Below are 27,094 nucleotides of genomic sequence, written 5' to 3'. Positions count from 1 at the left end.
TCAATCCATGGAAATCCAGTGGTACCCTGAAAGAGACACAAGACGTTCAAATACAGTCTTAAACTCCCCCCAAAAATTGTTGACTACCCAAAATGGTAACAACGCACATTTGCCACAGCTAGCACTTACCTTCTTCCACCTCTGGAGACCCTCAGCATTTTCTTCCCAAGGATACTGAACAGACATAGGGTTGTTGTCCATCTTATGCAAACCTGGGTTGGCACTAGCCATGGTGAAGAAAAACTCTCGTAGTAGAAGTGGTTCATGAAATGACACAGGTGGAGCTTCTCCCTTTGCCTGTAGGAAAAATAAACTTTTACTTGTGACTTCTTTCAACAACAACAAAAAACTTATCTGCACATCTGCAACACTCATTTTGTGAATGTATTTTGCTGTGACTCTTTATCTGCAACGTAACTCTCCTACATTCTACAGCACCAAAAACACATTCAATTACACAAAACTTTCCAGTTCATTCTGCTTTACTAACACCAACTTCACTTCCATCTTTTAAGTGAGATACCCACCTTTCCATAACAATCATCCAGCCGATGCCACATCACTCTGGGTGACAGACATCCAAATCGTAGGTAAGGGCTCAGGTGGGTGGGAGATGATGGCATGGTTTCTGCACTCAGTGCTACTTCTTCAAAGTCATTTTTGGCCAGCTGAAAAATAATCCAACAGATAATCAGCATAACAATGGAAACTTTCTTTAATTGACAGACACTATCAATCCCTTTATACACGTATGTTAATTAAACACTGCTAAAATTTCTATATCTACATTGTATCCCCAGTCTGTCTGAACCAAACATGTATCTGTCATGACCACTGTGGCCTACAAGTCTGACAAAGTGATACCCAACTTTAAAGTACCTTCCATATTGCAATGCCTCTTATCATAGCTTACCTCTTGCTCCAGAAGGATAAGTCTCCTCAGTGCTTCTTGTTCTCCTCCTCTCCACAATGCTGCACTTGTCACACATCGGATGTCTTTCACGCCTAATTCACTCAATTCAGGAATTCCATACTTAGCCTGGTGGTCAACAGCTACTGGTGTCACACAACACCCTACCAATCGTCTGTCCACCTCTTTGACTGGATTGGGTACACCTAGCTTGTTCTCTTCTACAATTCTCACAAACTCCTTGAACAGCATAGGTATATTACCCTGATTGCCATGTATAATCTGACCTGGCTCGTACAACGTGTGTGATGTTTTGCTCAACACTTCAACTCCTGCTTCCTCGGCTATGTGTCGAATCACAGCATCTCTCTGAGCTCCAAATGGCTCTCCATCACTTTCAAAACTAAGGCGCGTTACTCCCCAATCTGACAAGAGCTTTGGCAGCACCTCCATATCCCTGCCACGCACAACAAACAGGTGCGATCCCAGCCTAGCCAACTGACTATCCAGATCTCTCAGGCTCTCCAGCAAAAAATTCCAGCGGTTTGCAGAGATCTTGCCTTGCCTTGCAGCTGCAATGTCCAAAATGTACACAGGGTAGAATGTGCCACTACCTTCCAAACAGGCACGCAATGTAGGGTTGTCATGGAGTCTCAGGTCTTTTCTAAACAAGTGCAGACTAGTGTGTGTTCTTTGCTCCACTGCAACAAAACAAAACAAACAAACAAATCCAACAGCTTAACAGCCATATATCTGCTCAGCATTTTTCCATACTACAATACCCTCCACTTCTCAAGTATTCAGCATAAATAGCAAACTAACTTTATTTAACGATCTTAATACAAAATTAATATTGAAGAATTCTGAGCTCAAGATAGCTCTTTAATCCTATGTTAATTTTTTTTAGCCTCCTATAACACATGGAATTTCTGCTTGGCTTAAACGTCCCTTGTTTTGCTTTCTATAGTAAGAGAAACTGTCTTATTTTAGAATTTGTATTCTCATTTCTGATCCAGTCATTTTGAATATCTAACATTAAAACACGCTGTTACTAAGAAATCTACTTGATTCAAAATTTTCAAACACGACAATATATCCGTAATATCAGACAGCTGAATAATGCTGGCAGCAATACTCCAAACAGCTGTACTATTTACCAGGAATATCAGCACCAATACTATGAGCCAGCTCTTTCAGCCTCTGCACACAAACTCTCCTCTGCTCTTTGTGGTCCACAAGTGGTAAAGGATAGTCTCTACCCACCACACATCTAGCAGCTTGTTGCACAGATTCAGGAGCTTTCCACGGTTCAAACAAGTAGCTTGTGGGCAAGCCTTTGACTTCTGGTACAAATTTTCTGCAACACAGTTTTCAGGACATAGTAAAAACCTTTTCATATGTTTACCTTTTCAAAACACAACCTTGCAACTACAAATGTACTTACCTCACATATTCACCAGTGGGATCAACCTTTCTTCCAACCTCCACTGGACAGAACCAAGGTACATGCTCTTTCACAAAAGTGCTTCCCGACAGCCACAGCCAGTTGCCTACATTCAGACTCCACTCTGCATCCAACTGAAGCTCGTCAAAAACCTACAATAAACACATTTTAATCCTTACTGCTGCTGTTATGTTACAAATGAAACCACTTCTAGTCACTCCTTATCTACCTTGTATCCCTCTTCCCAGTTAACCCAAAGGCATCCCCTGGTCAAGAAACATCCAACAGCCTGACGTGCTACATGAGGAATCCAACCCTCTATCCGCAACTGACGCATTACTGCATCAATCCATGGAAATCCAGTGGTACCCTGAAAGAGACACAAGACGTTCAAATACAGCCTTAGCCTCACCCCAAAAATTGTTGACTAAACAAAATGGTAATGTCCAACGCGCATTTGCCACAGCTAGCACTTACCTTCTTCCACCTCTGGAGACCCTCAGCATTTTCTTCCCAAGGATACTGAACAGACATAGGGTTGTTGTCCATCTTATGCAAACCTGGGTTGGCACTAGCCATGGTGAAGAAAAACTCTCGTAGTAGAAGTGGTTCATGAAATGACACAGGCGGAGCTTCTCCCTTTGCCTGTAGGAAAAATAAACTTTTACTTGTGACTTCTTTCAACAAAAGAAACCCCTTATATCAAGACTCAAAATTTGGCAACATCTGCAACACTCATTTTGTGAATGTATTTTGCTGTGACTCTTTATCTGCAACGTAAACCTCTTACATTGTGCAGCACCAAAACAACATTGAATTCCACAAAACTTTCCAGTTCATTCTGCTTTACTAACACCAACTGCACTTCCATCTTTTAACTAAGATACCCACCTTTCCATAACAATCATCCAGCCGATGCCACATCACTCTGGGTGACAGACATCCAAATCGTAGGTAAGGGCTTAGGTGGGTGGGAGATGATGGCATGGTTTCTGCACTCAGTGCTACTTCTTCAAAGTCATTTTTGGCCAGCTGAAAAATAATCCAACAGATAATCAGCATAACAATGGAAACTCTCTTTAATTGACAGACACTATCAATCCCTTCATATATGTATGTTAATTAAACACCACTAAAATTCCTATATCTACATCGTATCCCCAGTCCGTCTGAACCAAACATGTACCTGTCATGAACACTGTGGCCTACAAGTCTGACAAAGTGATACCCAACTTTAAAATACCTTCCATATTGCAATGCCTCTTATCATAGCTTACCTCTTGCTCCAGAAGGATAAGTCTCCTCAGTGCTTCTTGTTCTCCTCCTCTCCACAATGCTGCACTTGTCACACATCGGATGTCTTTCACGCCTAATTCACTCAATTCAGGAATTCCATACTTAGCCTGGTGGTCAACAGCTACTGGTGTCACACAACACCCTACCAATTGTCTGTCCACCTCTTTGACTGGATTGGGTACACCTAGCTTGTTCTCTTCTACAATTCTCACAAACTCCTTGAACAGCATAGGTATATTACCCTGATTGCCATGTATAATCTGACCTAGCTCGAACAGCGTGTGTGATGTTTTGCTTAACACTTCAACTCCTGCTTCCTCGGCTATGTGTCGAATCACAGCATCTCTCTGAGCTCCAAATGGCTCTCCATCACTTTCAAAACTAAGGCGCGTGACTCCCCACTCTAACAAGAGCTTTGGCAGCACCTCCACATCCCTGCCACGCACAACAAACAGGTGTGATCCCAGCCTAGCCAACTGACTATCCAGATCTCTCAGGCTCTCCAGCAAAAAATTCCAGCGGTTTGCAGAGATCTTGCCTTGCCTCGCAGCAGCAGTGTCCAAGACGTACACAGGGTAGAATGTGCCACTACCTTCCAAACAGGCACGCAGTGTAGGGTTGTCATGGAGTCTCAGGTCTTTTCTAAACAAGTGCAGACTAGTGTGTGTTCTTTGCTCCACTGCAACAAAACAAAACAAACAAACAAATCAAAAACCTTAACAGTCATACATGTATATCTTCTCAGCATTTTTCCGTACTACAATACCCTCCACTTCTCAAGTATTCAGCATCAATAGCAAACTAACTTTACTTAACCATCTTCACACAAATATTGGAGAATTGAGCTCCAGATAACTCTTTAATCTAATGCTAATTTTTCACACTTTGCATAACACATGGAATTTATGCTTTGCTTAAACGTCCCTCTTTTTAGTTTCTATAGTACAAGAAAACTGTCTTATTTTAGGTTTTGTATTCTCATTTCCTACCACCCATCTTGAATATCTAACATCAAAACACGCTATTACTAAGAAATCCACTTGATTCCAAAATTTCAAACTCCATAATACATCTAAAATTTCCGACAGCTGAATAATGGTGGCAGCAATACTCCAAACAGGTATACTATTTACCAGGAATATCAGCACCAATACTATGAGCCAGCTCTTTCAGCCTCTGCACACAAACTCTCCTCTGCTCTTTGTGGTCCACAAGTGGTAAAGGATAGTCTCTACCCACCACACATCTAGCAGCTTGTTGCACAGATTCAGGAGCTTTCCACGGTTCAAACAAGTATTCTGTGGGCAAACCTTTGACTTCTGGTACAAATTTTCTGCAACACAGTTTTCAGGACATAGTAAAAACCTTTTTCATATGTTTACCTTTTCAAAACACAACCTTGCAACTACAAATGTACTTACCTCACATATTCACCAGTGGGATCAACCTTTCTTCCAACCTCCACTGGACAGAACCAAGGTACATGCTCTTTCACAAAAGTGCTTCCTGACAGCCACAGCCAGTTGCCTACATTCAGACTCCACTCTGCATCCAACTGAAGCTCGTCAAAAACCTACAATAAACACATTTTAATCCTTACTGCTGCTGTTATGTTACAAATGAAACCACTTCTAGTCGCTCTTTATCTACCTTGTATCCCTCTTCCCAGTTAACCCAAAGGCATCCCCTGGTCAAGAAACATCCAACAGCCTGACGTGCTACATGAGGAATCCAACCCTCTATCCGCAACTGACGCATTACTGCATCAATCCATGGAAATCCAGTGGTACCCTGAAAGAGACACAAGACGTTCAAATACAGCATTAGACTCACCCCAAAAATTGTTGACTAAACAAAATGGTAATGTCCAACGCGCATTTGCCACAGCTAGCACTTACGTTCTTCCACCTCTGGAGACCCTCAGCATTTTCTTCCCAAGGATACTGAACAGACATAGGGTTGTTGTCCATCTTATGCAAACCTGGGTTGGCACTAGCCATGGTGAAGAAAAACTCTCGTAGTAGAAGTGGTTCATGAAATGACACAGGTGGAGCTTCTCCCTTTGCCTGTAGGAAAAATAAACTTTTACTTGTGACTTCTTTCAACAACAACAAAAAACTTATCTGCACATCTGCAACACTCATTTTGTGAATGTATTTTGCTGTGACTTTTTGTCTGCAACGTAAATCTCCTACATTGTGCAGCACCAAAAACACATTTCATTACACAAAACTCTCCAGTTCATTCTGCTTTACTAACACCAACTTCACTTCCATCTTTTAAGTGAGATACCCACCTTTCCATAACAATCATCCAGCCGATGCCACATCACTCTGGGTGACAGACATCCAAATCGTAGGTAAGGGCTTAGGTGGGTAGGAGATGATGGCATGGTTTCTGCACTCAGTGCTACTTCTTCAAAGTCATTTTTGGCCAGCTGAAAAATAATCCAACAGATAATCAGCATAACAATGGAAACTTTCTTTAATTGACAGACACTATCAATCCCTTTATACACGTATGTTAATTAAACACTGCTAAAATTTCTATATCTACATTGTATCTCCAGTCCGTCTGAACCAAACATGTACCTGTCATGAACACTGTGGCCTTCAAGTCTGACAAAGTGATACCCAACTTTAAAGTACCTTCCATATTGCAATGCCTCTTATCATAGCTTACCTCTTGCTCCAGAAGGATAAGTCTCCTCAGTGCTTCTTGTTCTCCTCCTCTCCACAATGCTGCACTTGTCACACATCGGATGTCTTTCACGCCTAATTCACTCAATTCAGGAATTCCATACTTAGCCTGGTGGTCAACAGCTACTGGTGTCACACAACACCCTACCAATCGTCTGTCCACCTCTTTGACTGGATTGGGTACACCTAGCTTGTTCTCTTCTACAATTCTCACAAACTCCTTGAACAGCATAGGTATATTACCCTGATTGCCATGTATAATCTGACCTAGCTCGAACAGCGTGTGTGATGTTTTGCTCAACACTTCAACTCCTGCTTCCTCGGCTATGTGTCGAATCACAGCATCTCTCTGAGCTCCAAATGGCTCTCCATCACTTTCAAAACTAAGGCGCGTTACTCCCCAATCTGACAAGAGCTTTGGCAGCACCTCCATATCCCTGCCACGCACAACAAACAGGTGCGATCCCAGCCTAGCCAACTGACTATCCAGATCTCTCAGGCTCTCCAGCAAAAAATTCCAGCGGTTTGCAGAGATCTTGCCTTGCCTCGCAGCTGCAATGTCCAAAATGTACACAGGGTAGAATGTGCCACTACCTTCCAAACAGGCACGCAATGTAGGGTTGTCATGGAGTCTCAGGTCTTTTCTAAACAAGTGCAGACTAGTGTGTGTTCTTTGCTCCACTGCAACAAAACAAAACAAACAAACAAATCCAACAGCTTAACAGCTTAACAGCCATATATCTTCTCAGCATTTTTCCATAATGAAATACCCTCCACTTGTCAAGTATTCAGCATAAATAGCAAACTAACTTTACTTAACGATCTTAATTCAAAATTAATATTGAAGAATTCTGAGCTCAAGATAACTCTTTAATCCTATGTTAATTTTTTAGCCTCCTATAACACATGGAATTTCTGCTTGGCTTAAACGTCCCTTGTTTTGCTTTCTATAGTAAGAGAAACTGTCTTATTTTAGAATTTGTATTCTCATTTCCGATCCAGTCATCTTGAATATCTAACATTAAAACACGCTGTTACTAAGAAATCTACTTGATTCAAAATTTTCAAACACGACAATATATCCGTAATATCAGACAGCTGAATAATGCTGGCAGCAATACTCCAAACAGCTGTACTATTTACCAGGAATATCAGCACCAATACTATGAGCCAGCTCTTTCAGCCTCTGTACGCAAACTCTCCTCTGCTCTTTGTGGTCCACAAGTGGTAAAGGATAGTCTCTACCCACCACACATCTAGCAGCTTGTTGCACAGATTCAGGAGCTTTCCACGGTTCAAACAAGTAGTCTGTGGGCAAACCTTTGACTTCTGGTACAAATTTTCTGCAACACAGTTTTCAGGACATAGTAAAAACCTTTTTCATATGTTTACCTTTTCAAAACACAACCTTGCAACTACAAATGTACTTACCTCACATATTCACCAGTGGGATCAACCTTTCTTCCAACCTCCACTGGACAGAACCAAGGTACATGCTCTTTCACAAAAGTGCTTCCTGACAGCCACAGCCAGTTGCCTACATTCAGACTCCACTCTGCATCCAACTGAAGCTCGTCAAAAACCTACAATAAACACATTTTAATCCTTACTGCTGCTGTTATGTTACAAATGAAACCACTTCTAGTCGCTCTTTATCTACCTTGTATCCCTCTTCCCAGTTAACCCAAAGGCATCCCCTGGTCAAGAAACATCCAACAGCCTGACGTGCTACATGAGGAATCCAACCCTCTATCCGCAACTGACGCATTACTGCATCAATCCATGGAAATCCAGTGGTACCCTGAAAGAGACACAAGACGTTCAAATACAGCATTAGACTCACCCCAAAAATTGTTGACTAAACAAAATGGTAATGTCCAACGCGCATTTGCCACAGCTAGCACTTACGTTCTTCCACCTCTGGAGACCCTCAGCATTTTCTTCCCAAGGATACTGAACAGACATAGGGTTGTTGTCCATCTTATGCAAACCTGGGTTGGCACTAGCCATGGTGAAGAAAAACTCTCGTAGTAGAAGTGGTTCATGAAATGACACAGGCGGAGCTTCTCCCTTTGCCTGTAGGAAAAATAAACTTTTACTTGTGACTTCTTTCAACAAAAGAAACCCCTTATATCAAGACTCAAAATTTGGCAACATCTGCAACACTCATTTAGTGAATGTATTTTGCTGTGACTCTTTGTCTGCAAAGTAAACCTCTTACATTGTGCAGCACCAAAACAACATTGAATTCCACAAAACTTTCCAGTTCATTCTGCTTTACTAACACCAACTTCACTTCCATCTTTTAACTAAGATACCCACCTTTCCATAACAATCATTCAGCCGATGCCACATCACTCTGGGTGACAGACATCCAAATCGTAGGTAAGGGCTTAGGTGGGTGGGAGATGATGGCATGGTTTCTGCACTCAGTGCTACTTCTTCAAAGTCATTTTTGGCCAGCTGAAAAATAATCCAACAGATAATCAGCATAACAATGGAAACTCTCTTTAATTGACAGACACTATCAATCCCTTCATATATGCATGTTAATTAAACACTGGTAAAATTTCTATATCTACATTGTATCCCCAGTCCGTCTGAACCAAACATGTATCTGTGATGAACACTGAGGCCTTCAAGTCTGACAAAGTGATACCCAACTTTAAAACACTTTCCATATTGCAATTCCTCTTATCATAGCTTACCTCTTGCTCCAGAAGGATAAGTCTCCTCAGTGCTTCTTGTTCTCCTCCTCTCCACAATGCTGCACTTGTCACACATCGGATGTCTTTCACGCCTAATTCACTCAATTCAGGAATTCCATACTTAGCCTGGTGGTCAACAGCTACTGGTGTCACACAGCACCCTACCAATCGTCTGTCCACCTCTTTGACTGGATTGGGTACACCTAGCTTGTTCTCTTCTACAATTCTCACAAACTCCTTGAACAGCATAGGTATATCACCCTGATTGCCATGTATAATCTGACCTGGCTCGTACAGTGTGTGTGATGTTTTGCTTAACACTTCAACTCCTGCTTCCTCGGCTATGTGTCGAATCACAGCATCTCTCTGAGCTCCAAATGGCTCTCCATCACTTTCAAAACTAAGGCGCGTTACTCCCCACTCTGACAAGAGCTTTGGCAGCACCTCCACATCCCTGCCACGCACAACAAACAGGTGCGATCCCAGCCTAGCCAACTGACTATCCAGATCTCTCAGGCTCTCCAGCAAAAAATTCCAGCGGTTTGCAGAGATCTTGCCTTGCCTCGCAGCTGCAGTGTCCAAGACGTACACAGGGTAGAATGTGCCACTACCTTCCAAACAGGTACGCAATGTAGGGTTGTCATGGAGTCTCAGGTCTTTTCTAAACAAGTGCAAACTAGTGTATGTTCTTTGCTCCACTGCAACAAAACAAAACAAACAAACAAATCCAACAGCTTAACAGCCATATATCTTCTCAGCATTTTTCCACACTCAAATACCCTCCACTTGTCAAGTATTCAGCATCAATAGGAAACTAACTTTACTTAACCATCTTCACACAAATATTGGAGAATTCTGAGCTCAAGGTAACTCTTCAATCTTATGCTACTTTTTTAACCTTCCCATAACACATGGATTTTCTGTTTGGCGTTAACCTTCTCTTTTTAGTTACTATAGTACGAGAAACTGTCTTATTTTAGAATTTGTATTCTCATTTCCTATCCAGTCATCTTGAATATCTAACATAAAAAGATGCTATTACTAAGCAATCAACTTGATTCAAAATTTTCAAAGGCACTGATATATCTGTAATATCGGACAGCTGAATAATGCTGGCAGCAATACTCCAAACAGCTGTACTATTTACCAGGAATATCAGCACCAATACTATGAGCCAGCTCTTTCAGCCTCTGTACGCAAACTCTCCTCTGCTCTTTGTGGTCCACAAGTGGTAAAGGATAGTCTCTACCCACCACACATCTAGCAGCTTGTTGCACAGATTCAGGAGCTTTCCACGGTTCAAACAAGTAGTCTGTGGGCAAACCTTTGACTTCTGGTACAAATTTTCTGCAACACAGTTTTCAGGACATAGTAAAAACCTTTTTCATATGTTTACCTTTTCAAAACACAACCTTGCAACTACAAATGTACTTACCTCACATATTCACCAGTGGGATCAACCTTTCTTCCAACCTCCACTGGACAGAACCAAGGTACATGCTCTTTCACAAAAGTGCTTCCTGACAGCCACAGCCAGTTGCCTACATTCAGACTCCACTCTGCATCCAACTGAAGCTCGTCAAAAACCTACAATAAACACATTTTAATCCTTACTGCTGCTGTTATGTTACAAATGAAACCACTTCTAGTCGCTCTTTATCTACCTTGTATCCCTCTTCCCAGTTAACCCAAAGGCATCCCCTGGTCAAGAAACATCCAACAGCCTGACGTGCTACATGAGGAATCCAACCCTCTATCCGCAACTGACGCATTACTGCATCAATCCATGGAAATCCAGTGGTACCCTGAAAGAGACACAAGACGTTCAAATACAGCATTAGACTCACCCCAAAAATTGTTGACTAAACAAAATGGTAATGTCCAACGCGCATTTGCCACAGCTAGCACTTACGTTCTTCCACCTCTGGAGACCCTCAGCATTTTCTTCCCAAGGATACTGAACAGACATAGGGTTGTTGTCCATCTTATGCAAACCTGGGTTGGCACTAGCCATGGTGAAGAAAAACTCTCGTAGTAGAAGTGGTTCATGAAATGACACAGGCGGAGCTTCTCCCTTTGCCTGTAGGAAAAATAAACTTTTACTTGTGACTTCTTTCAACAAAAGAAACCCCTTATATCAAGACTCAAAATTTGGCAACATCTGCAACACTCATTTAGTGAATGTATTTTGCTGTGACTCTTTGTCTGCAAAGTAAACCTCTTACATTGTGCAGCACCAAAACAACATTGAATTCCACAAAACTTTCCAGTTCATTCTGCTTTACTAACACCAACTTCACTTCCATCTTTTAACTAAGATACCCACCTTTCCATAACAATCATTCAGCCGATGCCACATCACTCTGGGTGACAGACATCCAAATCGTAGGTAAGGGCTTAGGTGGGTGGGAGATGATGGCATGGTTTCTGCACTCAGTGCTACTTCTTCAAAGTCATTTTTGGCCAGCTGAAAAATAATCCAACAGATAATCAGCATAACAATGGAAACTCTCTTTAATTGACAGACACTATCAATCCCTTCATATATGCATGTTAATTAAACACTGGTAAAATTTCTATATCTACATTGTATCCCCAGTCCGTCTGAACCAAACATGTATCTGTGATGAACACTGAGGCCTTCAAGTCTGACAAAGTGATACCCAACTTTAAAACACTTTCCATATTGCAATTCCTCTTATCATAGCTTACCTCTTGCTCCAGAAGGATAAGTCTCCTCAGTGCTTCTTGTTCTCCTCCTCTCCACAATGCTGCACTTGTCACACATCGGATGTCTTTCACGCCTAATTCACTCAATTCAGGAATTCCATACTTAGCCTGGTGGTCAACAGCTACTGGTGTCACACAGCACCCTACCAATCGTCTGTCCACCTCTTTGACTGGATTGGGTACACCTAGCTTGTTCTCTTCTACAATTCTCACAAACTCCTTGAACAGCATAGGTATATCACCCTGATTGCCATGTATAATCTGACCTGGCTCGTACAGTGTGTGTGATGTTTTGCTTAACACTTCAACTCCTGCTTCCTCGGCTATGTGTCGAATCACAGCATCTCTCTGAGCTCCAAATGGCTCTCCATCACTTTCAAAACTAAGGCGCGTTACTCCCCACTCTGACAAGAGCTTTGGCAGCACCTCCACATCCCTGCCACGCACAACAAACAGGTGCGATCCCAGCCTAGCCAACTGACTATCCAGATCTCTCAGGCTCTCCAGCAAAAAATTCCAGCGGTTTGCAGAGATCTTGCCTTGCCTCGCAGCTGCAGTGTCCAAGACGTACACAGGGTAGAATGTGCCACTACCTTCCAAACAGGTACGCAATGTAGGGTTGTCATGGAGTCTCAGGTCTTTTCTAAACAAGTGCAAACTAGTGTATGTTCTTTGCTCCACTGCAACAAAACAAAACAAACAAACAAATCCAACAGCTTAACAGCCATATATCTTCTCAGCATTTTTCCACACTCAAATACCCTCCACTTGTCAAGTATTCAGCATCAATAGGAAACTAACTTTACTTAACCATCTTCACACAAATATTGGAGAATTCTGAGCTCAAGGTAACTCTTCAATCTTATGCTACTTTTTTAACCTTCCCATAACACATGGATTTTCTGTTTGGCGTTAACCTTCTCTTTTTAGTTACTATAGTACGAGAAACTGTCTTATTTTAGAATTTGTATTCTCATTTCCTATCCAGTCATCTTGCATATCTATCATAAAAAGATGCTATTACTAAGCAATCAACTTGATTCAAAATTTTCAAAGGCACTGATATATCTGTAATATCGGACAGCTGAATAATGCTGGCAGCAATATTCCAAACAGGTGTACTATTTACCAGGAATATCAGCACCAATACTATGAGCCAGCTCTTTCAGCCTCTGCACACAAACTCTCCTTTGCTCTTTGTAGTCCACAAGTGGTAAAGGATAGTCTTTACCGACCAAACATGTAGCAGCTTGTTGCACAGATTCAGGAGCTTTCCATGGCTCAAACAAGTACTCAGTGGTTAAATTCTGTACTTCAGGCACATATTTTCTACAGTAAAAATAATGGTGTCAGAGAGTAGTTCTAGAATTTAGTGCTTATTTTCCAATAATGACCACTACTTTTCCAAAATGTAATTCTTGCTATTCCTAGACGCTATTTCTTATGGTTACAAACCCCATTCTCGTAAAATGCGTTGAATACCAAAAAAGGTGCTTTAGATTTATGTGGAAGATATGAGCCAAGCACACCAAATTTTATTTCGTTTCAGTTGAGAAAGATTTGTTTTGTCAGTGTAGAGTAAATGCAAACCTGTAAGAATGGGCATCACCTAGGTTAAAGTCACCTGCATTAGTCTGGGTACTTCAGATATGTCAAGGGAAAATAATATTTTTAACAAAATAATGATACATAATGTAATAATTTAAATAATAATAATATATAATAACAAAAATAATAATTATAATAATTACTATAATAGTATTCAGACTGGTCATGTAATAAGTCCTGATCTACTAGTGTCATCAGGAGAGATAAACAAAATGAATTGATCAAGAAGTTAAACATTTAAAAAAAGTGAATAATGCTTCAGCACTAAGTTACTCCATTATCAAGTTAAAAAGCGAAAAAGTATACGGTGCAATACAAATATATAAAATATGAAAAAATATATAAAATATTTGCGGGTCATATGGGTATAACTCCCAAGGTAAGAAACACAATAACGAAAAACAATGTACAATAGAGTCAGGTAAACAGTTTGGCACAAATGGAGTCTGTTTGCGTGTCAAGGGAAGGTTTGATGTTGTTTATGTACAACATCTCGTAGACTAAGCAATCAAACTTGCTGTTACATTTCCTCAGACCTTTGAGAAGGCGGTCAGTCTTTGTTCTGTTGTTGCCATGCTGTGTTTCAAGGTGTTTCCCAATGGTTGAATAACGGTCTTCACTCAAGTGTTGATGCCGGGTTCACTGCCCAACAGTCACATCAACGAGATGTGGTACATAAATGACATCATGCCTTCTCCTTCTCTTTTTTAAATGTGTTTTCAAAATCTTTTAGCGTTTTTAAATGCTAAAAGATTTTGAAAACACATTTTAAAAACAATTTTGAAAATAAAGCACATTTTGAAAACAATTTTAGTAGAGTTAGACGAAGAAAAGCAACTCTGTCAGATAATACACATATCAATCCCACGGGACTGCAGGATAGAACTGAAGGAAAGAGGGAGATAGAGAAGTATCAAGAGCTTGTTAGAAAGATGAGGAAGATACAGTATGGAAAGTAAAAACTGAAATAATACCTGTCGTGATTGGCGCACTAGGGACAGTTCCAAAAGAATTACCATATTTACCTGTGTATTAGTCGATCCCGTGTATAAGTCGACCCCCAATTTTTGAGGCCAAAAACTAGATTTTCTTATTTTCCAGGTAAGAATTTCTTGGAAAACTTATTTTGTATTTCTTAGGATTTTCTTTCAGCTACTACGGATATGTGAACAAATCACAGCAAGTTTCAACGTAAAGTTTTAGTAAGCTTATTATGGCATGTACACGAGCGTTTTATCCAGTTTAGCAACGCAGTGTACTTCATTCGCTTGGAAGACATTTTCGTAAACAGTTGATGCAACGCGGTCAAGACCTTGTTAGAAATGATGAACACGTTAACAAGTGAGTTTGTTTCTATCGATAAGAAGCATTTTGATTGGTCTTTGTCTAGTTACTGAAAGCTAACAACACAAAAGAACTTACCAACAGTACTTTAATTGGTCCTCGTGCATAACCAAAAACAAAAGATCTTTCCAACACTAGCAACGTTCATAAGAAACCAAACATCTAACTTACCAACAGCAGTTTAATTGGTCCACTCACGTAGCAAGAAAAAAAACCACCTACCAACCATACTTGATTGTCAGAACACGCGCGTGTAACAAACAGAAGTCCTCACGCACGCTCGAGACCATATCCTGCCAGGTTACTAAGCAGAGAAGTTCGATGCACGAAGGATGTTTTCTTCAAGCGGCTTTACAGCTTTATTTACAGGAAAAATATTGGTTCTTTATGACAAAATTGAGCCAGTGAGTATCTACAACATTCAGGTTAACATTTAGCGGACAAATGTTGATGCATTTCAACTTGGAGCTCTGATATAGAGAAACAGATCACTAAGCGAACGTACGTTGTAAACTGTGCTGCCATTTATTACATGTTTGTTAACACTGAAAGACAATTATTATGCTAATTATTTAACTAATGCTTGGATCTCAAGTTTTGACCCATGTATAAGTTGAAGGCGAATTTTCAGACTGATTTTTAGGTCATGAAAGGTCGACTTATACACGGGTAAATATGGTAGGAACACACTTGGACAAGATTGGAGTGAAACTCTCTGTGGAACCAGTTAAGAAAACAGGCATTCTTGGAACAGCAAAGATTCTCTGAAAATTACTTGATCTCTAAAGACACTGGAGGTGTCTCAAGAAGAGTTGAAAGACCACCAGCACTACTTGTTGAGATGCTTATTTTACATAAAAAGAATAAATTAAATAACTACGTCATCTAAAATAATCTTCCTGCCTCCAAAAGGCACCAAACAATAACAAGCAATGGTCTCTGAGTATTTAACTGAATTTTCTTGAGAAACTGGGTTATAATTCTGTTTTAAGTAGTAAAGGGGTTCCCTTTGTATACCTGATATATTCTCCAGTGGGATCAATCTTTTTTGCCAGGTCTCCTGGACAGATGAAAGGAAGTGTGTCTTGGCCAAAAGTGCTTCCAGACAGTGACAACCAACTTCCTGCATTTATGCTCCACTCTGCATCTAGCTGGAGCTCCCCAAACACCTATTAAACCAATGATATGTAAACTACACAATACCATGTACATCTTCAGTTTACATAGAGTGGTCATCCTCCAATGGCTGTTTCTGTATTTCTTTGATTTATTTTTTTTTTTTTCTTTTCTATTTGGTGACTGTCATTTCAACAACCTGTGTTCTGATTTGTGAGTTTTGTTATGATGTGGCAAAGCAATAGCACCTCCAATGCAGATTTGCATTTAGACTGCATGTCTTTAGCACACATGTATCACACTGAGCCACTCAAACGTTTACCTGGAGCAGGTTATATGAAAGTTGGAGGCAGTTTGGGTTCCAAAGGCACGCTTTCAAGTGTCTTTAGGGTGTGGGCCTGTAGCAGGGTTTCAGGGTATCCTTCCCTGGAAAAATTTCAATGCTCAAGGATGCCATGACAGGGCATCTGACAGAATCCAGACGTGCAGGTCCACATAATTTGTTAACATCCACATCCTCTGCATAATCAGAGCTTTTTTCCACATAGGACAGAAAAATTGTGACACAGCGATAAAACAGCTGCCTTACAACCCCTCAAGCAAAAGTTCCGAAGAGATTGATTATTTTGAAGTAGTTTTTCTCCTAAAACAGACGCGAAAACACGCCAGTTCATTTGTGACAAATTTTTAACCACAAGGTGTTCCAACCTTCTTTAAGCGAAGAGCCTGGAAACTAGTTTCCATGAAAAATGCCTGGTTACTAAGCTTGGGACATTCCATGAACGTGACAACAAATTCTGCATGCAAAGTGAGCTAAAATGCTACAGAAAAACTGTGTAAATGAATAAATACTTGTCAAAAAATACCAGGAAAAAATCAAGTAAATGTCAAAGTTGGAGAAAATGATGTGCAGTCTATCAGAGTTTAAATTGTGGGCAAGACTTTGAAGTGTTCTTCATTTCACTGTTGTTTGGTGCCTTCGGAAGGAGTTATTATCAATTTTGTCAACTGTTGAAATTTTTCTGCATAATCCAGTTTGTTTTCTGCATAATTTGCTATTTTTTATGCACCCTGTCAGATGGCATGCCATGAGTTTCATCATAATCACAATATATTTTCCCACTGGAAGGAGACAGTAGAAACCTCCTGAGGAGGCCAGCTGATTTTAATCAGCATTTGTCGACTGAGGCCAGCTGATTTTGAGAAGCATGGACTCATTTATATTTATTTGGCCTTAACAGCCTATGTGTTATTGATTACCCAGGGCAGGAAAAAAACCTGGGTCGCACTGCCTGGGGCAGGTAAATTTTTCTCTTGTGAAAATACAAGTTTGATGGCCCACTCAGTGGGAAAGCCAAATTAGCCTTAATAGTCTTGTGAGTCCAAGTGAAAACGTCAGCTTGATACATGTAAATGATAATTTCCAGTCAGGAATTACTTGAAAACTTAAGACTGGAAGATGAGTGAAACCATAAGTTGGAAGCATGGCTTAATTCAAAATCTAATCATTCTTTATTACTGGTCATCCTCCAATTGTCATATTCAATCTGCCATACTGGATTCTGTATTTCAAACAGGCAAGCAATATTTAATTGGGGGCATAGCAAACTGAAATGTAGTGGCCCACAGGGCAAATCAATCCGCTAAGAGGAAGAGAGACAAAACCGACAGAAAAAAACGTTTTGGCATTACCTTAAATCCTTCCTCCCAACAGATCCACAGGCATCCTCTTGTGAGAAAAGAACCCACAATTTGTCGTGCAAAATCAGAAATCCAACCTTCCTGATGCAGCTGCCGCATTATGGCATCAATAAAAGGGAAACCTGTAGCACCCTATCAAGACACGAATAGAATCATGAACCACTGCCACTGATCATCCTGGTATTAATACATTAAAGTATCTACTTCTTAACACTTAAACATGGATATACCAAGGATGTTTTGTTACCCATGAATCTTCAGCAAGTAGTATACTACCAGCTGATGAAAAACAAGATGCAGTTACTGTCTGAGCTACATTTCAGGATACATGTATTTGCATGGGTAAGTTACAAACATGTTTTAAAACAGGAATTGTGAGACAATAAATGGAAAGACAAAAATCTATTGATCATGAGGCCAAGTTCTACATTGTAGATTCATTTAGTAACAATCCTAAACCTTTAGCCACAAATATACCTTTTTCCACTGTTCCACAGCAAAGGCATTGTCTTCCCACTCGATTTCTAAGCACAGCGGGTTATTCATCATTTGGTGCAAAGTGGGATTTTTGCTACCAATCGTGAAATAGAAGTCTCTCCAAAGCAGTGAATCAAAAAGTGACAAAGGAGGCGCACAATGTTTAGCCTACAACACGGAACACAAAGTCAGTTAGGACTCCTCTTTAATGTGCATTCAAACATAGGTGCTAAATAAATTATACTCCCAGAAAAATCAGTTGTTTAACAAAGAGGAATCCCAAATCATGTTTATGCTGCAGATAATGTACTACTGAAAGTTTGCCCATAAAATAGACATATCTAGTGTACATACGTTCTGTGACTATATGCACTGGAAAATATGGGCAGCTTAGCTTAACATTTTTCAGCATGAAGTTAAAGTTGCATTGGCAAAAATGGCTGAAAACAGCAGATTTGGTGAGCTTTTCACTGCTAAAACAAAAGAAATGTTGGGATTTGTCTTTTTAATTATACTTCAGTGAACTTGATATTTTTTTAGCAATGCAATGGTAGTCTTGATGGTGACAACTGTGTGAACAAGTAAACTCTTACTTTGCTTTGCCTTGCGCTGCGCTGCTTTGCTTTGCTTTACTTTACTTTACTTTATGTGTCTGTTATGTGGGTCATGTGGTGAATTATTGTGACTCAAATGTATTCATAATTTGATCACTAATAAAAAAAATATATTGCATGATGGGACTGTTCAAGAATTACTAGACTAGTACACCTACGTTTTGATACACTTCTGACAGTGCATGGTAAACTGTCCGTGGGGAGAGGCAACCAAATCTGAGGAAAGGACTCAACTTGTCTTGGAAGCTGTGGAAAAATGCATCATGGGCAGACTTGATTTGAAAACCACAGTCAACCATCTGCAGATCACAAACAACACAAAAAATTAAAATGGTGTCATTAAAGTTATGGTTACAGGTGGAGTGTATATTAAATGTTCTGCATAGGGAGAACTATTGCCTTCTTATACACATTATGGATTGATTTAATAAAAGTTAAACAGAGGAAATCATAGCTGTGACCTATAGTTTTTCATGTTAGATCTATAGAATTTTACAATCTGTTGCTTATTACTCTTCTTAGTTTTTGTTTGGCTGAAAAAAGGAAAGACCTCTGCTCTCTTGATGTCAGCTAGAGTATATGCTATTTCATTTAGTTGATGATTTCACTATTCTAGAGGCTGAATATTCTGAGGAAATAGAAAATAAGGAACTTAATTCACATGTCAAGTACTTCGTGCACAAGAGGCTCTAATAGAGGGCACAATTTAAACTAGGAATTTAATTATAGCACAGCTACATTTGTACTTCACAAAAAATTATAAGGCATTCAAAAGCTATCAAATACCTCTTGAAAAACTGCATCAAGTTTTTTCAATGCCTCAGTCTCTCCCCCATGCCATGTCCCTCTGCATGTCACCTTGGATTTTTCAATTCCAAGATCTTCAACTAATGGTATATTGAAGTCCTTAAAACTGTCTCCGCCATGTACCAGGGATGAAACCATGTGTTTATTCACTGATTCTACTGGTGGTTCTGGTGGACCAATGGTAGAAATAACATCAAGGAAGTCACCAAAAAATACTGGAGCTTTGTTGTCATTTGCCTTGATAACTTGCTCAATGTCATACAAGGAGTGAGAGGTACATGAAACAACCTTCACACCAGCACTTTCAGCTAAGTGAGTAATAACAGCATCTCGCTGTTTCCCAAATGGCTCACTTTCAGTTTCAAAAGTTAACTTGTTAATCTGTAAATTCTGCAGCAGTTTAGGAATAACTTGGGCTGGATACCCTTGCACAACAAGTAGCTGAGATCCGAGGCTTCTCAAACCATTGTCCAGGTCCTCTAAGCATTCAATCAAGAAATTCCACCGATTTGCTGAGATGTTTCCATCAGGAATGAAAGGTGGAAGGATATACACTGCCAAAAGGTCACTACTTCCTTTTATCGCCTCACATAATGCAGGATTGTCATGAAGCCGAAGATTCTTTCGGAACCAATGAAGCCCCACTCTTTTTTCCTCAGCCATGACACAGCTGAAAAACAAAAGAAAATGAATTTATCAACAAATGCTGATTAAAATATGTTTGCTTGCACTTGAACAAACCATTTTCCCCAATGGTTTGACCTGTGATTGTTACATGGTATCTGAAACGATGGTGATTTTTGTTAAATTTTTAACCAGAACAAATGGCAAGACAAAGGAATCCAATATGGATTATGGGTTAATGGTTAGAGTGCTCCAAGCCAGTTCGCTCCAACCAAAAGTTAGATTGTTTCACACAGGCCAAGTTCATTACCTCAGCTAAAGGAGTTTGGCTTGACAGTGAAAGAAAGAACGAGGAATAATCCATGTGCGCATTGGAGCAAACTGACTTGGAGGAATCTAACCATGGTGTGAAGTGACCGGATATCCCCAATATCGCAGAATCTCTGATTATTATTATTATTTTTACATATGAACAACATAATTCAGTTACTAAATACTTTACATTTTTCTGTGACTAGAAAATGTGGGAGCCCCTAAAACTATCAACTTCCTGACGGGACATGCCCAAACCCCTTAGGGTTCCCCAGCAGCTTGCACCGTCAATGCTCAATTACTAACAACCATGACTTCTAAGGACCTTTAGACTGGACTGCCAGCTAGTGCAAGATTGAGTACAAGTGCAATTTTCATATTTAACTCACTAATATTACCCAAGCCTTTTCATGTTGCCTTACATTGTGGATATGTATGTAGTGTGTATGTATGTACGTTGTTGGGCCTATAGTTTCATATTGCATTGTCAGTGCCCTGATTTTGTTTTGAGTAGTTCTTGTGTGGTTATTAAACAGCAGGCTCAAGTACATTCCTAGCATGAACTGACAAGTCATGCGGAAGTATTATCAAACTCATTTATTATTTTACTTTTGTATTTTATACAACTCATAAGACTAGAATCAGGGTTGTCATTATTTTTTTAGTCACCTGTAGCCTTATTCTCCACACCCATAGCAAATTTGTTACTTTGTGGGTGAATTCTCTAAACAACGGGGAATTTCACCCGTAGCATCAAGGGAAAATCAAGCATACTCAGCCGTAACAGGTGTTATGACAGCCCTGAGAATATGTCAACCCAAATATGGAATAACCCTGCACTAGCCACACGGCCACAAATACGAATTGCAGACCGTTTATTCAGGTTAGGCTGCGTTAGGTAGAGGATGAGATGGTATATAACGTGTAATGTGGAGCACTCGAACTCGTTCTCGTTCTCGTTCTCAAATTAAAAAAAAACTCTTCGGTGCTTACGCTTACTACACCTAGATGCACAATGTACACCTGTCCTTAAAGGTAAATCCTTCTGTTAGATCTGTGGCTTTATACGTATTTTTGAAATGGTCCAATGGTTCGCGTTGAAGATGACATGAAAGTCAACATAAACTGTTCAAAGGTTGTCCTGGTCACTTGGCCCCCTAGTTTTTTAGTTTTAAGGAAAAGGCACCATTTTCTCCGTAAAATACGAATCGCAAGCTTTTTCCTCAGGAAACCCTAAACCTAAAACGGGTCTGGATAAAAATCGATCGCTAGACTCAGGACGAGCGAGAACTGCTATCGAAGGAATAAGCTGGATTTGGCTTGACGAGGTTTCCTTCCAAACTCCAAGTGTCCGAGAATAGGTAATGTCCGACAATAGGTATCAACACCTATAGATACTTAAACTGAATTACATTTATAAAAATAAGCTAATGCTTTTTCAGCGGGAATTAACGGTCTACAAGACAAAAATGCACCTTACCGTAATTACACTCACACCTTTCCCCGCGGTTTCAACAGTTTTACCTCTGAAATTGTAAGCTTATTTTACCCAAACAAACTGTAATTTCCCAAACTCTAGCGCGTGAGCCTGCAGTCTTCGTTACAGGCTACCGTTCTCAGAAATTGTTTTGTGTACGTGACATGGCGCACACCTCAAGATTTACCTCCAAGCAAAGTTTATAATAACAGCGACTGACGTGTTAAATACCTCATGGAAGGCAGTCTTCGCGCTGGCGAAACTCAAGTTAAAGAAATCTGAACGAACCCTGTCGGACGTCGTACAGCATGATAATCTGTGGTTCATTCAGCGGACTTCTAGCTCCAGGACTTCGAGGACATGCATGTCAATCATGTAGGAAATCAGGTAGATATTTTCCACTCCCAAAAACGTGGCATGTGAAAGTCACGCGTACGGCAGCTGTCTATGCACACTATTTTTAATTCAAAAGGATGTTGTTTTTCCGGCCGAGGCTGAATATTCTTATTTTTCTGCAGATTTTCACATGACTTAATTAGAAATGTTATTAGCACCGAACATACGGCTAGTGCTGTTTTTGTTGCTTTTTGGCTAGTTTTGCCGTTCAGAGAAACGGCAGTGAAAGAAGAATTAAACTCGGTTAAGTTAAAAACATTTAACTGTTTTTCAACACAGAAAACAGATATTCTTTTCAAACCCTCAGCCTTTGGTGTGTTCTTAAAATATCCTTTAAATTTCGCAGATTTCAGCTTCGATACTCTTATGAAATATACTCTTATACTGAAAAAGGATTGTGTGTTATGACACCAAGTAACTCATAAAGAAAGTTACTTTTTCAATTACTTGTACAGTACTATGTGTAATCAAAAAATTCTGACCGTCAATAAAAGCGTTGACACATGATACGTCAGATCTTTTGCAACAAGAATGAACCCAATATTTCTACTTTTACCAAAACAGCTAGGACTAATGTTAGACCCAAGGGAGCCTGATATTTGTGTTTTGAGTCAATAGCTCTTTATTTCCTTTCTTATATAAACTTGGTTTCTATTTATTCGTCCTTTTTTTTTTCTTTTCTTTTCTTTCTTTCTTTTTTTTTTTTTTTTTTTTGACTCAACATCTTGTGGTAGTCAGGGAAGCGCAGTACTTTTGAATGTACGCCATCCTTGTCTCTAGCCGTTATCCACGAAATAAATCCTTCCGGGCTCGGAACTGGTAAAAACACTAGTTTTGAGACTGAAAGCTGGACGAAATTTTAACTCAGTAACACACGAAATAAAAATATGAAACCATAGGCAAAACTCGTGATATGCGCGTATTTTCTGTCTAAACATCCTGTCTGCAGCCTTGACAGTTGTTTATGCCTTAGCGCAGCCCCTGCCTTCAGTCAAGTGAAAAGGTCGCATGTGAAACTGCACGTTTATAGTTATATAACCAGTGAGTGTGACACGAAAATATTACATAACAAAAAGCTTCCGTCGTGTGTACGTGTGTTATGGCGCAGGCGCGGGCCCAGGGAATGAGCTGAATACAGCTGACTATTTAAACCGGATCAGGAACCTTCGCATCAAGGCCTCCGTAGCTGTGCACAAATTCGCTCTCTAAATTTATGAAGGTTGGCGCATAATGAGGGGGGCCTTTTTTCTTATTGTGTCTCACCTTTATTTCATGCATGGCTGAAGAGGTAGTAAATTGAAGAATGTTGTGATCGAAAAATGAAATCAGGACTGGTCTGGTTGGTTCAATTCACTGATAATACGACTCTAACCTATTCTAGGCTTTAGCTCAGCACATCGAGCACCATAAACAGTCACCATTGATATTTTAACAGCATTTTTGTAAAAAAAATACGTTGTCGGAAACCATCTTGCAATCAACAGGATGAAAAGTCGGGAAAGGCAGTACAGTATGAACAGAAAACGGACAACTTTCATCAATTCTTCCTCATCTATAATGCTCTATAAAGAGCAAACTACATCGATCAACTTCAACTAATGGAATTTATTTTACATCCCCCAATTCAAAAATTCCAGTCACGACAGAATATACGCTTTTCACATCGAAGGAGCTCTTGGTAAACTGACTAAGTCATTTTGTTTAGTCTAGGGCTACATTCTAGGTTGAAATTGCCACAGGATACAGACTTGGTGTCCGGTCGCACGTGATGAATTAAGTATTTAAAAACAAGAGAGCCCAAAATAGGACAAGTCCAACAGATACACTGCATGGAGAAAATCAGTTTAACAAGAACTGAATCATGCTCAGTGCTGACACACAAACATGCTGTAGTTCAGTCTTACGATTTCCCGTTGTACCATTTCCTTATTTTACCATTTCGCTCCGGTCATGTAATCTTATTTTAATATTCGCAATTTTCCAGAGTTTTTATTAGTAACTAACACGTCCACATCAACTTTTAGCTGCCACTATAACTCTGGTCCTGAGTGATCAAACAAAGATGTATAAATCTATGATATGTCATTCCCAGTCGGGTAATTTTCCAATATTCCCCTACTGATAGCGTTTCAAACGAACTGTTACGTGACTGTAAGTTAGGCAAAACACTTGACAAAGGTTGTCATTTTGGAACACTGACAACAACAGCTGAAGTAATATAACTGCAACCGCATATATTGTCCTCGATGTCATGAAAATAATTATAATCTAAGCCTAGCTGTCACTGTTTCTCCTGAACAGCTGGAAGGGAGTTCCCTTTTGGTGCAGTTACAAAAAACATCCTACGCAAGAAAAAGCAACCAAAAAATCGTGCAAAGCGAGCAAGGCAAACTAAAAATACGCAACAAACTGACATAGATTACTGCACGGCCTAAATGCAAAAGAAAAACTCTATACCCAGAAATATTGCCTAAGCCTTCCCACCCGCATCCCCAGCATCCCCCCCCCCCCCCCATCCTCCTCCACAACTTCCAATGTAATGGTCCATCCTGACAGCTATACTGGCAATTTGTCAAATATATTTGCCATTCTTTGTTATGTAACAAGTTTAGACCCCGTTCAAGCTTTTCTTTATGTTGTTACAAAATATTACAGCCTCTTTTGCTTACGTAACAAACCCCATAACTCACGTTTTGTTGGATTTTCACCGCGCAAAGCCAGTTCCCAAAGTTTCTGAAACGTTGTTACTCTCTTAATCTCATCTAACAGTCTTCGGAATTTCGGAAATTCTTTCCGTGGAATTTGCATTTTGCTTGATTTCACTCAGGATTGTTTGGTTGTTGTTGTCAAATGGGTCTAGTTCTCTTGAGTTAGATTGGAATCAAGTAATGTTGTTTAATTTTTCCTATTAATAGAATTTTGGTGGGATGATAGCTGTTCGGTCCGAAAAACTAGAAAAAAATAAATATGTACGATGAATATACTTAACTGGCAATTTCCGGAATATTGTAGTTTAGTTAGTCATGCAGAATTATGCTGCCAAATGCTTTGTGAGTCTGACAGTGAGCGGTAGTCGACGAAAAACAGAATGGCCAAGAAAGTCTCTAGTTTAGTTTGAATTCCGAAAATGGGAGGCGGCTCCAGTATCCACTTATCCGCTGGATACTTAAACTAACCATCTTTGATTCTACTTTTAAGTTATGATTTGATCATGAATGGTGTACCTGTACCAGCTTAGATGTGGCGGAGGAGGGAGGTACAGACTGTGTGGCTTAAGGAGCTAAGTCACGGTTTGCACATTTTGAAAAGTTTAGCATGGCCTAAATTTTTCAAATTCGTCGTTTACAATCCGAGTCAATCTTCGCCATCCTTGACCATCCTTGTTCCTTTATGGTTTATTGTTATCTCTTTGATGCTTCTCTATCTTAGTAAACTATTATTTTCAGGTTTTCTTCCATTTAAAGGAGATTTTGTAGGTGGCCAAAATAAGAAAAAAAACACCGTGACTGTTAACATAATGGATGGTCATTGTAAAATCGGTGAAAATAGCCCATGGTCTTTGATTTTCCTTTTGGTGAAAACTATCTCGAAACATTGTGGTCAGTTTAATTTAACAGTGTACTCGTTGTACTAAATTTGCACCCGAATTCTAATGCAATGACTAGTTATCATGACATGAGTTTCAAGGTATCATGGCATATTTCATTGTCTAACCTTTTTAGTGGAAACTCCACCTCAGCAGCAATTGTCTTATGATATTCTCCAATTCAGTAAGTGCAATAATTCAGCAGCAAATTCAAATGTTACCGATCCAAAGAACGCTTCGTGCAACTGAGTCAAGTTGTTTGGTCTAGCAAGGTTGATATAACATACAACGCCTTCCATTTGGGCTTCAATTTCCTGAAGATAACAGTCTGATCCTAACTGTCAAACTCGCGTTTTGAATTTGTTATGTAACTACAACGGACTTTATGAAGATGAAACGATCGCTAGAGTCATCATCTCTCACGATCAACTGAATTTACTCTGTTAGTTAATCAAATACAGTATGATTTCACTAGTATGTTTTACTAAAGACGCTGCTAATGACACAACCGACACGAGTTAGCAGGGGACTTTATATGTTACATAATAAAAGATTTGTGCAAATTGTTTTGTATAACCGATAACACCCAAAACATGGGAGAGACGTGGCAAAGGTGCGGCGCGCTGTTTGATGCGCGTGATCACAAAACCGTAAGGAAGAGCCACAGAATTGGTCTTCACAACACTCCATGTGTCAAATATAACTTGACGCTTCTCCAATCAGTCCGAGATAAGTTGTTATGTAACTTAAAAGTGATAAAGGTGAATTAATGTAGCAGCGGATGAACAACCTGCAATACAGAACAGCCAATCACCGAGTTCCATTTACGAGAGGCATCAGAATTACATAACAAAAAAATAAGCACAGTTACGCAGATCAAAGTTTCACTGATCTGCTGTGGCGATCGCAAGATAACATGCTACGTGTTACATAATTGTACCACATGCCAGGGGGTACTCCCAGAAAAAAACGGGTGGGGGTGTGTGACCCGCTTCCCTAAACCCTTACCCTATTTATGACCAAAATCTTCGATTTTCCCTATCCTATTTAAGATTTGACCAAAAATTCGATACCCTATTTATGACCATTGCGGCTGGCACAGTCAATCAATCAATCAATCAATCAATCAATCAATCAATCAATCATCAATCAGTCAATCTTTACTTAAACACGAACATCTTATCATAAAAATGGTCTTCCTAGGAGTCTTGTAAAAAATTACAAAGAACAAATTAACTATATTAA

General features: G+C 39.8%; 1 protein-coding gene across 4 annotated transcripts; it reads right to left on the bottom strand.

Annotated features, from left to right (window-relative positions):
* LOC145497107 (uncharacterized) lies at positions 1–26,082 on the bottom strand. Of its 4 annotated transcripts, none has more exons than XM_081476904.1 (34): positions 25,978–26,082; positions 19,434–20,124; positions 18,806–18,946; positions 18,034–18,201; positions 17,548–17,688; positions 15,757–15,908; positions 12,917–13,116; positions 11,770–12,467; positions 11,384–11,524; positions 10,970–11,137; positions 10,722–10,862; positions 10,493–10,644; positions 10,205–10,404; positions 9,058–9,755; positions 8,672–8,812; positions 8,258–8,425; positions 8,010–8,150; positions 7,781–7,932; positions 7,493–7,692; positions 6,333–7,030; positions 5,947–6,087; positions 5,549–5,716; positions 5,301–5,441; positions 5,072–5,223; positions 4,784–4,983; positions 3,632–4,329; positions 3,246–3,386; positions 2,832–2,999; positions 2,584–2,724; positions 2,355–2,506; positions 2,068–2,267; positions 914–1,611; positions 528–668; positions 1–297 (listed from the first exon to the last, which is right to left on the bottom strand). In XM_081476904.1, exons 2-34 carry the CDS (start codon positions 20,115–20,117, stop codon positions 1–3), a joined length of 8,622 nt encoding a protein of 2,873 aa, XP_081333030.1. In that variant the 5' UTR covers positions 20,118–20,124; positions 25,978–26,082. The 4 variants fall into 4 exon arrangements, with proteins under 4 accessions (XP_081333030.1, XP_081333027.1, XP_081333028.1 ...); XM_081476901.1 differs by lacking the exon at positions 25,978–26,082 and adding an exon at positions 22,055–22,209; XM_081476902.1 differs by lacking the exon at positions 25,978–26,082 and adding an exon at positions 22,099–22,187.
* Positions 26,083–27,094: the final 1,012 nt, after the last annotated feature.

The sequence above is a fragment of the Orbicella franksi genome, chromosome 9, assembly GCF_964199315.1.
Source record: "Orbicella franksi chromosome 9, jaOrbFran1.1, whole genome shotgun sequence".
NCBI classification, from domain to species: domain Eukaryota; kingdom Metazoa; phylum Cnidaria; class Anthozoa; order Scleractinia; family Merulinidae; genus Orbicella; species Orbicella franksi.
Note: the sequence above shows the minus strand (reverse complement) of the source record. Positions and strands in the feature narration are given on the sequence as shown.